Source organism: Scardinius erythrophthalmus (genome assembly GCF_964197995.2).
Source record: "Scardinius erythrophthalmus genome assembly, chromosome: 2".
Taxonomy (NCBI): Eukaryota; Metazoa; Chordata; class Actinopteri; order Cypriniformes; family Leuciscidae; genus Scardinius; species Scardinius erythrophthalmus.
This window is the reverse complement of record NC_138222.1, coordinates 49,695,821-49,708,114: the sequence shown is the minus strand read 5'-3', so window position 1 is coordinate 49,708,114 and position 12,294 is coordinate 49,695,821. Positions and strand designations below refer to the sequence as shown.

The following is a 12,294-nucleotide window of genomic DNA, read 5'->3' as shown; positions in this document are numbered from 1 at the left end:
TACTGCCGCTTTATTCTGTCATCGGCTGCAGTACATCCGTGAGGATCGATGACTCCAGCCGGTTCTTTGTTTATAGAGCCGGGCATTCACTATTAAGAATTGGCTTCCAGAATGAACTCTATTCAAATGCTTGACTGTTTGTCTTCCTCAAGGATCATTTTGCCAGAAAATTAATGTGGGAGACTGAATCTAGTCTGTTTAGTGTTATTTATTTTACTAGCAACTAGCTTGGAAATTATATGGAAATTATGTACTAATTATAAATATATTATTAATACTACAACTATTAATGTATATTACACATTATTTATTAAAGGTCCCGTTCTACGTGATCCCATGTTTCAAACTTTAGTTAGTGTGTAATGTTGTTGTTAGAGTATAAATAATATCTGTAAAATTATAAAGCTCAAAGTTCAATGCCAAGCGAGATATTTTATTTAACAGAAGTTGACTACATAAAACGGCTCGTTTGGACTACACCCCTCTACTTCCTTCTTTAGTGACATCACCAGAACCGTTTCTTGACTAACCTCCGCCCACAGGAATGCTCCCTCAACTCTACTAGCTACTTGCGCACTTCTTATAACTTTACTCAGCTCTTACGGTGATTTTCTGAAGTAAAACTGACGCTTCATCTTTTGTGTGATGTACAATAAACTTTATTAAACTCATCAGTACATGTTTGATCATCATTCGGACCTGGTCCGAAACAGCAGACTTGTAGGCTGTTAATAAATAATGGATACATACAAGCAGATGACAAATACGTTATAATAACCGTAATTAAACTGCTAAACCATACCTGTTTCATCTCTATACAGCACTCTGACTCTGTAGGCATTATTGTCCGACTCGAAATGAACGCCGTTACTGAGAGTTTCTGATATTATCATCATTCCGTGAGATGAATTTGTCCTGACAGACTGAGCGCGAGCTCATAAAGCTCCGCCCCCTGTGCCGTCCAGCAGCAGCTCATTTGCATTTAAAGGGCACATACTGAAACAGCTCGTTTTTCTGAGCCCCAAAAAATGTCAATTTAAACATGCTGTAAAAAATGATCTGTTGGGTATTTTGAGCTCAAACTTCACATACACACTCTGGGGACATCAGAGACTTATTTTACATCTTGTGAAAAGGGGCATATAACGTGACCTTTAATATAAATATAATTATTATAATTTTTAGAATTAGTCTTTTTAAAATAAATAATTACAGTAAAATAATTATTCTCATTTGTACACAATTCTTTCATGTGCACATCAAAGTTTTTCTGTATATGCAGAAATCTCACTCATTTTCTGAAAATGACACTTTTTAAAGGCACCGTAGTTTAAAGGAGAACTCCGGTCAATTTTAACATTGAGCTCATTTTTTTGTACATTTGGAGTGCTGTCAATACAGAGAACGACGACAAAAATTGGTGTTGCCAACACCATGTTATCCTCTTTTTAAAATTTGCACCCTGTTGACTTCAATGGGGCAAGTTTTAAACCTGCTTTTAGCCTCTTAACATAGTAATCGATTGTCGAGTTCACGCGCGTGATCATAGGTAACTAAACCTATGCGCCCGAACTCGACAATCGATTACTATGGACTTCGACCGAAAACAGGATGTAAATACAGGTATGTGCGCTGGCTGAAATAACATAATTTTTATTAATATCTTTCACATCTACTGCAGTCAGATTCACCCGTGTTCACTCTGAAGGAATCACTCACATGGCTGGGCACTTGTAATGACACATCAAGGATGTTAAGAGGCTAAAAGCAGGTTTAAAACTTGCCCCATTGAAGTCAACAGGGTGCAAATTTTAAAAAGAGGATAATACGGTGTAGGCAACACCGATTTTTGTCGTTGTTCTCTGTATTGACAGCACTCCAAATTTACAAAAAAATGAGCTCAATGTTAAAATTGACCGGAGTTCTCCTTTAATTACATGCATTCATCTTATCTGCTTAAATTAATTAATTGTTCTAAATTAAATATAATTATAGCAATATTGCTAGAATTACATTATAAATTATTACAGCAATGTTGTTAAAGTTTATAACAACGCCAATTTATAGACCATTCCACTGTCTAGTTATTAGTATCACCCATTAAAAAAAATCCATATTGGTTGATCACTACTAATAATACCTAAAAACAGAGGCTAGTTTGAGGATTTTATATTTTATAGAACTCACCTGAGGAACTTTTCCAAGTCGTCACGACTGCAGGTGGACCAGGAGAGATCACTGGGGTTACGACCTTTGACCCATTCCCCAGACATGATGTGAGAGTGGCCTGTGCAGCTGGCGTGATCGTCGTCATGGCTCATGCCCATGCTAAAGAGAGACGAAATCAAAAACACGAAACACTAATAAGAAACAGCAGTGATTTTCACAAAATATGAGTCTCACCCAGGCAAACAAATAGTTATTTATGCTTGTTAAACATAATCATTAACACGCTGTTTACGAAGCTTCCTTTGAATGCATAACAATGCAATATTACTCTAAAATAGAGCATGTGTGCTCACGAAAGCCAAAGCAACTCGAGTCATAAGAGTACTTTCTCTTAGGCCCTGACCTACATTTCCCAAATTAAAAACAACAACCAAAAACTGAAGCAGCAGCAGTGAGCCCAGGAACTAATAAAGAGAGCAGTGTGGATTTCCAGGCTGTGTCTCGGCTCCCGCTAAAGACCAAAGCAATAAAAGTCAAAAGACACACACAGAACACAATAGAAATCAAGGAGTAGCCGTGGAGAACTAAATGAACAAGGAGAAGAATGTGAATGCTACAGCGGTTTCATCTGCACTTTATGTCAAGCTTTAACATAGATGAGCGCCTTTTAATGTCAATGGGGTGATTTGGTCAGTAAGTGGACTGAGATGAGAATCTCACACAATCGTGTGAGGTTTATAAGGGAGCCAAATGTCTGTTGTGTTAAATTTGTTTAAGGGAGAAAAAAACATGATTAGCCTTATTAAAACAGGACTTTTCGCTGCCAAGCTAATAACGGTCAAGTGCTTTCACAAGCCAAATACCCTATGAAGCGTTCTCAGGACTTGGAAGGGAAGCCATCATGCATGACCAATGTTTGGCTTAGTGCTTAAAGATATGGGCTGGTATTATGCAGTTGCTAGGTGGTTTCTTACTGCCCCAAATCAAAAATCGTAAGTCATATAGCTTAGAGAAGTCACTGTTCCTCAAAAAGCCAAACACGAGGAATCATTAATGACCATAAACTGGACAAGTTACTCAACAAATGCCCTTAGTGTTAGTGGTTTGTTCAAATACCTAAACTAAGCAAATGTAATAGCAAAAGACACCAATAAGCAATCAAACCTATTCTGTTTTTCTCAGGTTAACAACTGCACTAAACTTTTTCCACTGTGCCAAAAGTAGCCAGGATTCTATTGCATACATTTATATTAACATAAATTAGCATAAATTATTAGATATTGCATAAAAATGCTGAATGGAAACACTAACATTTTTAAAATGGGAATGAAAAAGTATAAGCTTGCATTGGTCCTGCCTAATCTTTTTATTTGGTAAGAAGACATGCACATAAGCTACAATGGAAACTTTATACATAAACATTAACTTTTGCAATATTAATTTTTTACACTTATTTTTCAACTTTGATGGTAACATACTACTGTTCAAAAGTTTGGGGTCAGTAATATATATTAGTTTTTAGAAAGAAAGAAATACATTTGTTCAGTAAGGATTCATTAATTGGACAGTAAAGACATTTATAATGTTTCAAAAGACTTTTATTTCAACATTGATAATATTAAGAAATGTTTCTTGAGCAGCAAATCAGCATATTAGAATAATTTCAGAAGGATCGTGCACTGAAGACTGGAGTAATGATGCTGAAAAATCAGCTTTGCATCAAGGGAATACATTACATTTTAAAATATATTCAGATAGTATAGTTATTTTACATTTACTTTAAATTAAAAAAACAATTATTTTTGATTAAATTAATGCAGCCTTGGTGAGCATAAGAGACTTCTTTCAAAAAATCTTACCATTCCCAAACTTTTAAACGGTAGTGTAAATAGTCTCATTCACACTGTGTAATTTGCCAATCTCACCTACTGTACAAGCACCAATTAGTCTATCCACTCATTAAACAGACAATCATTATGCAGAAAGGTGCTTTGACTAATAATCACATCAGCACTCATGACACTGAGGCATTGTGGGTGGACTGAAGTATGATGCATTCTGATAATACAGAGGATGTTCTCATTTCAGTCGATACATGCGGCAAACCCCACATTTGTGTTACACCAATGTTCCTAGAGCACCATAATCATGCTCCTTCAGCTATTATTATTGGAAAATGATCAGCGTCTACACTTGATAAAGTGTAACGAATGGAGCAGTGCTAAAACAAGACTCCAGACACTCATCAAGCTTTGTTACGCCCGCACACCAAATCAAAAGGTCTTGAGTAGATCACGCCAGGTGCACTTATGATGAAATATGAGAAACTCTGCTCGGTAGTCTGATAAATCTCAATCCATCAGAAAGTGTGACGCTGTAGCATGTGTTTATTAGAGCTAGTAAATGCCATGCTTTCAGAAATATTCAATGCCGCAGTAGTGTTAGCGACTCTATGAAATTATCATTTTGATGTGTCTTTATTGTAAAGAACTAAGCATACATATAAACCCATAATATACTTGCTTTAATAGTGTTTTTACAGACTCGAGACAATGAAACCCCTGTGTGCGTGTGATGACTAGCGACGCGGCCCTGGTATCGGCACCAGCCGGGCGTGATCGGTGCCAACTCATTACTGTCGGGCATTAAACCTGACTTTGGCCTGTGCCGTCCTGCTGCACGCTATAGTGGAGCAGGTATGGTGATAACTCCTCTGAAGACTGGCACTGCCACAAAGACGGCGCTTACGCTAATGTAGCTTGGCCGTTTTTCCAGACAAATTTTGGTGTTGGCTGCCCATCATTGTTCTATCAAAGAGGGCTTTATGCTAGCAAGGGGATGAAGGGCTGCTATTGTGAGAAGTGAGTAACACATAGTCGTGGCATTCGGTTCAATCCAGTAATTCATGTGAATGATGTGTGAACATGAAATGTTTTATAGCATGTTCTCTTTTAGGAATTTCACTAGATTTTCCAAATCACTCGGTGACGATGAAAGTGTTTTTTCTTAATCACTCACTGTTGTTAAAAAGAGCAGAGCAGAGCATTTACAACAAAACAACAGAGAGCATCACATGCTCATGTATAATTTAGATTACAAACCAGATATTTACATCTCTGAAGAGAAGTCTGATCATGGATGAAGATCTGGTCAGGTGCCTCTACTTTTGGTGGGAATAGCCGAGATTGCATTAATCTACTGTACTTATTGGACCAAAAAGGCCAATGTTGTCAGCCTTTAAATAGATGCTGAATTGATAAGCTGTGAAAAAAATCCCTGGTACGTGTGAACAAAAATGGAAAGTTAAATGTATAATTCACACAAAAATGAAGATTCTCTCAGAATTTACTCACTCTCATGTCGTTTCAAATCTGCATGACTCTCTTTTTTCCGTGTAACTCAAAAGGAAATGTTCATGCTGCTCTTTTCCATGAAATAAAAGAAAACAGTGACCAGTGGTTCTCAAGTCTCTGGAACAAAAACTTAATTTTGGTCTTTTCCTCATACAAAGCTATCATAGGGGTTGGAATATGGCATATTGGAATATGACTACATTTATGGTGCTTTTTATGGAGCTTCACCACCCCTAGTTACAATATGCTTTTATTGTATGGAAATGAACTGGGTGAATACAGAAGACTGCAAGTCATACAGGTTTGAAAGGACATGAGGCTGTGTAAATGATGACTGAATTTTCGTTTTTGGCAGAATTATCTCTATATTATCTTCTATTAGTTTGGGGACGTTAATTGTTTTTGAAAGAGGATCCTTCTGAAATTATTCTAATATGCTGATTTGCTGCTCAAGATACTTTTCTTACTTACAATTTTGAAAACAGATTTTTTTCAATTTTTCAACATTTTTGTGTTGATACAAGATTCAAAAGAACATCATTTATTTGAAATAGAAATCTTTTGAAATATTGCGGAACAAAAGTATTAAATTCTAACCCAAAACTTCTGAACGGTAGTGTGTGTACAATTGTAGTATCATCTTTATACTTCATGACTCTTCATAATGATGAATCTCTATGAGAATGCTTATTATCACCCAAACTATAAAATATGGCTTAATGGAATAACATTTCACAAGACTTTCTGATTATTGTACATTTTGTACAGTGTGTTTAGCTGGATTTAAATTGAAGCCAAACAGATTTTTTAAACTATATTGGATAAATCATTTTCATTAAAACAAAGAACCCCAAACACAAATAATGTTACATGAAGTCTATCTTCACTGTACATGAGGGTTAGACAAGTATCATGCTCAGATAGTTGAAGTACTACAGTGCTTCTCAAAAAACAGTTCTCAGATGTATATTTCATCGCATGAAAACAGAGGTGATGATGGAGCAAAAATGTGATGCACCAGAACTCATTTTAAGACAATAACAGAGGCCTCTAAATCAGTTTTCTACACCATTTAGACTCACTTGTGGCCCAGCTCATGAGCGATGGTGAAGGCCAGGTTGAGTCCGTTGTCCTCCGCCAGCACACACTTCCTCTTGGAGCTACAGGTGCCACCTAGATAAGCGATTCCTGAGGAAAGAGCAAAGTACAGAGTGAGAAGATAATGGACAGAAAAGAAGCACAACTGAACCACAAATCTGATACTTTACTGCTTGAAGGGTCATTCAGAGACTGGAGGACATTCAAAATATATCAGAACACACCTAGCAACAGCATAGCAACCTGGCAACCACCCACAACGCTCTTAACTTGAATGTCTTTAGAAAATGTAAAAATCTAGCCACTTAATTTTGGTTTGATACCAAACACATGCCCTATGCATCAAATATGTGACATCAGAACCTACGTCACATCACAGACTATCACCTTTCCAGTATTTCTGTGAAAGCACCTGGTTTGTGTCTGACACTGGACGAAACCCAGACAACCTCACTTAGCCTCTGACCGCCATAAGTGAAATCAGTAACTAGAGAATGAAATTCAGCCCAGATGCTTGTGTTAAAAAAACAAAATACAATACAAAACTGTGTTTAGGATGACAAGAGAGCAGTTTGGCCCTGCAGAGGGACTATATGGAATACACTGTAACCCAACAGGAAATTAGAATGTTTGATTGGATGATGATATATCACATTTCTCAGATTGTGTGTTTTTTGCAATATGTATATCATGCTCGTAGATTAGAACTGCATTATACTGTTAAAGAAAACTTTATGAAGAATATATAAAAATATGGAACATTCATCAGGCTTCTTCAACTGGTTATCACACTCAAAAACAGCAAATATTAGTCTAGCTACTCTTTCTTACATTTTGTTCACTTTGTCTACTCAAAAGAAAAATGGTCCCACTTTATATTAAGTGGCTTTAAGTACTATGTATTATCTAAAAATAAGTACAATGTACTTATTGTATTCATGTTGTATTGTAAAACACATTGCTGCTATTGAGGTGTGACACAGGTAAGGTTAGGGACAGGTGTGGTGATATGGGTAGGTTTAAGGGTGGGTTAAGGTGTAAAGGAATTAAGGATCAACAGTGTAATTACAAATGTAATTACATAAATTAATTACAGCTGTAATTACATGCAGGTATTTTTAAAATATAAGTACAATGTAAAAAAATTGTACAGTATGTACACAATAAGTCCATTGTATCAAATTATTAATTTCAGTGTTAGTACATAGTAGTTAAAGCCACTTAATATAAAGTGAGACTGAAAAATCAAACCAGTATTCACTGAGATTCACATCTGCACTATACATATGCATCGTACAGATGTTTTTGGCAGTTTAAAGCAGCACCAGAAACAATAGCATTCAATTATTAACTAAAAATATACTACTGAACTGTTTCTCTCTTCAAATCCTCACTTACCACTCTCTCCTGACTAGTTTACAGGGGCTGTGGGAATGTTTCTTATTTTATCTTATCTTATAGCATCTTATTTTATTCTGTGAAAATAACAGAAGGCATTTTGAAATAGTACATTACGACAAAGTTCATGCCTGGTTGTGAGCACAAGCCTTAAAATGTTGTCCACATAGGAGCCCGCTACAGTAGGTTTTGGAACAAGTCGATTATTACTTTAATTAATGTGAAAAACGAAGCATGGAATACATACTAACACACTCTTCACTGACTTGTGTGCAAAACAGCTGTTTACTATCAATACAGAATAAAAATACTGAACAACAACAGCATGACTTAAAAGGCCCACAAGAAAAAGACAATGATAAACGAGCACTTTAACACATCTTATTAAACAAAAACAGACTAGAAATAATTTCTTCAGATGGTCTTACATGTTTCACACTGTGGTTCAATAAATATTGTTATAAGGCAACAGGACAGAAACTCGCCTGGAAGCACTAAAATATCTTCTGTGCTGGTGAAAGCAACTAAAAAATAAAGGGAAATTTGGATGTTCCACTGTAGATCATAAATCAGCGTTTCTTTGTTATTTGGTCACAATGTTTGATGACTGATGCTGGAAATAATTGCCATGTAAAAACAAATGAACTGTGCTTCATCATTCTTCAATAAAACATATCATACCAAATCCATGTATGGAGACTGAAACCCTAATTCAATCATCAAACGCAAAAACTGTAATATCATATTAGCAATATAGATGACTTGATGATTTGCTTGCGTCAGGATGATTTTTTTCATCTGTACACATGGAGCTGAGGTTTAAAACACATGTTGGAAAATAATGGGCTGTGCCATTTTTTACACTGGCTGGAATTGTATGATGGGAAAATTATTTTCTTTGAATGCCGTATAAAAATAACAGCAGGTTGATTGGAAAACAGATGTTGTCCCAAATTCCTTCTCTTCTCTTCTAATGCTCTATTTCTTTTCTTCTTCTTTTTTACAGCCATGCATACTAAGACAAGAGCTGCAATTATATCTGCTACATCTGTCATTGACTGATTTACAGTTTAAGGGTCAGATGAGTTCAAGTTTCTGTAAGCAAGTCTCTGCAATAGTTCTGTGCAGTTATTTTTATAGCTTGCTCTGAGTTGGTGGAATGTAATCTATAATGTGTAATGACTGTCTGGATGTGTGAACTACAGATGACAGACAGGTAGGCTTAATAAGGTACAACTGCATTGCAAATGAATGGAAATGAGAGCTCGACAAATTATTTAAACCCCCTCCTTTTTATTTAATTAATTTTACTTGCTGAATTTGAAAACAGGATGAGAAATTTATGAATTTAAGGATAATTAAATAAGTAGTTAAAATGACTGAATTTCAAAAGAAATTCAAATCCACTGTAATTATTAACTACAGAAGCAAAGTTTGGGACAAAAGGACGATAGATACAATGATAGAATGACAGAACGATTGATTAATTGATTGATTGATTGATTGATTGATTGATTGATTGATTGATTGATACAATAGATTTTGACGTTGTGTCAAATGAGAGACACAGCCACAACCTGAACCTGAAGCAGTGCAGATGCTATAGCACGCTTTCGCATGCCAAAATGACAAATGCAGCTATGCTGTCTCGCAACCTTCCAACGCCCATGGTAAATTACCTTGGACGCCATTTTAAGGCACACAACCGCCTAGTAAAAGGGGCTCTAGTCTGTGTGATAGTGTCTACCACAGCTGGTGGCAGACCTCTGAACTCCTCCAAGTCTCATCTAGGGACCATTTGTGGAGGTTCCAGAGGTCTGGGCGAAAGTGCCAGATTGTGCCATGCTCCGAAGAAGGTAGGTCCTTCTTCAGGGGAATTCGCCAGGGAGGGGCCAATGCCATCAGCATAAGCTCTGAGAACCAAGTCTGGTTGGGCCAGTAGGGTCTTGATCTTGCACACTGTCTGTGCAATGAGGCTCACTGGGGGAAATATGTACTTGCGCAGGTCCCGAGGCCAGCTGTGCGCTAGTGCGTCCATGCCAAGATGGGCCTGGATCGGGGAATACCACAGAGTGCAATGGGAGGATTCCTCGGAGGCGAAAAGCTCCATCTGAGCCTCGTCGAACCGACTCTAAATCAGCTGGACCACTTGGGTGTGGAGTCTCTATTCTCCTCAGAGCGTGACCTGTCCTGAAAACATGTTGGCAGTACGATTGAGGACGCCCAGAATGTGAGTTGCTCGCAGGGACTTTGACAATGTGAATCACCACGTGCTTGCCATGAGCCAGCTGGCAAAACCGTTTCACAGCCAACAACTCTAGGCAGTTGATATGCCAGTGCAAACGGGGTCCTATCCAGTGCACAAAAACTGCACGCTCATAGCATATGGCACCCCAGCCTGTGTTGGAGGCATCTGTTGTGACAACAACATGCCTGGACACTCGCTCTAGGGGAACACCTGCCCATAGCAATGCGTGGTCTGAGCAAGGAGTGTTCAGTGTGATGGCGGCGCCATGCACATCTCTGGATTCGCTAAAGCGGTTTCATATGCATCAACTCCAGGGTCAAGAACCATGAGTGTCTAGTGTTAGGGAATGACCCAGCGAAAGAGGAAACTGGACTTTTTCTGAGCATGAAAGAGCCGCCAGCCGTGTGGCATCTGGCAAAATAAGAGGAAAAATGAAACAAAAATTGAGTCTCTTCAGAGGCGTGCAGGTTAGTGGGGTCTCCTTCATCCCTGGGTCGCCTATCTCATGGCCGCTTCGAAGCCTTAGGCGGGTTCTTAGCTGCCTGGTGATTGATGGGCGGGACCAACTTCCTATGGGAGGACCGTAACATTCAAGCTGCTGACCCGGTGCAGCCTTTACAGTGGGCCACCCTCGGCAACGAGCAGGCGGGGGCTGAGGCCTCGGGGATCTGGTGGTCAACCTGCATCGAGGCAAGATGTGACTGATGGCCTCCGTCTGCTTCTTTACTGCTGAGAACTGCTGTGCGAAGTATCATCAAGCACACTTCCTCTACCTCCCACATCTCTGCAAGTTTGAGCCATAGGTGGTGCTCCTGGGCCAAAAGTGTGGACATCGTCTCACCCAGAGCCTGCGCTGTGACCTTCATGGCCAGGAGGGCGAAGTCGGTCGCTGAGTGCAGTTCGAGCAGGAGCTCTGGAGCACTACTACCTTTGTGAAGTTCTTTTAACGCTCTGGTCAGATAGACTTGCAGGATGGCCATTGCGTGCAGAGCAGAGACCAGCGGCACTGTAAGCCCTTACTGTAAGAGATGAGGAAAACTTACAGGCCCTGGTCGGGAGCTTCAGGCCATTCCTCCAAGTGGCGCCATTCTGCAAGCACAGATGCACCACAATCACATGCACAACTTGTGGGACCCCGAGTATCACCGGGCTGACGCTCCGTCGAGGGTAGTGAGAGCAAATAAGCCCGCAAGTTGTTTTCTGGAGGAAAACAGAGCCTTCCATGACTTTGTGAGATCATCATGCACTTCCAGGAAGAATGGAACTGGGGTGGGGTGAGGCAGTGCATCGTATCGCACTCTAGCCTAGAAACCAACTATCCAGCCACAAGTAATGGAGACAGGGCAAAGGATTCCACTTCAGCCCAATGCTTATGACTGCCTGGGAAAGTAGAGCTACCAACTCTGTCACACTCAGCCTGAGTCGTCACACCCGAGGGTGGGAGACCAGGTGAATCTTCAGCCTTCGAAGACAATAGCTCACCCTCCGATGCTGCGATTGACAGCTCCTCATCCTTAGGAAACCCCGAATGAGATATTAAATTCACAAAGAGATGAACCGCAGAGGAAGCGACCCCAACCAGAAGGACAAGGATGGAAAGTCATCTTTTAAAAAGACTCGATCCACCCAGCTGTCTTTTAGAGGAATTTGCTCTTTATTTAAGGAAATTGCCTCTTCTAGACACCTCTCATGCACCCAAGGGAACTTAACGCACTTAACCGTGCTCAAACGAGAGGGAGACCACTGAAGTGAGCTCTTTGAAAATCCAACGAGGTGAATGGACAGCCAGCAGTGCTTCTCTGCATACAAGATCTGGTTCTGAATAACAAAGCTGAATGTGTAGATTATGTTGACCTTCTTTTATACCTGTATGTCCGGCAGAGTGGCCAGACATGCAAATTCTACACGCCAACTTAATTGACCTTTTGTGAAAAGGTCAGAGGTGTTTGGGGCTCCCAAGAGTGACTCCTAGTGTCTCTCATTCGATACAACGTCAGTGTGAGCAACAGAAATGGAAATGTTGGTATA

At 39.3% G+C, this 12,294-nt stretch overlaps 2 protein-coding genes across 2 annotated transcripts in view; one reads left to right on the top strand and one right to left on the bottom strand.

Moving 5' to 3' along the window:
* LOC308687382 (uncharacterized protein) overlaps nucleotides 1-12,294 on the top strand; it is a 439,906-nt gene that overhangs the window by 140,504 nt on the left and 287,108 nt on the right. The window lies entirely within an intron of this gene.
* adamts17 (ADAM metallopeptidase with thrombospondin type 1 motif, 17) overlaps nucleotides 1-12,294 on the bottom strand; it is a 163,754-nt gene that overhangs the window by 100,470 nt on the left and 50,990 nt on the right. The window contains exons 8-9 of the mRNA XM_081359916.1: nucleotides 6,605-6,710; nucleotides 2,188-2,328 (exon numbers count right to left, since the gene is read on the bottom strand). Coding sequence (XP_081216042.1) covers nucleotides 2,188-2,328; nucleotides 6,605-6,710 — 247 coding nt within the window. The remainder of the gene's footprint in view (nucleotides 1-2,187; nucleotides 2,329-6,604; nucleotides 6,711-12,294) is intronic.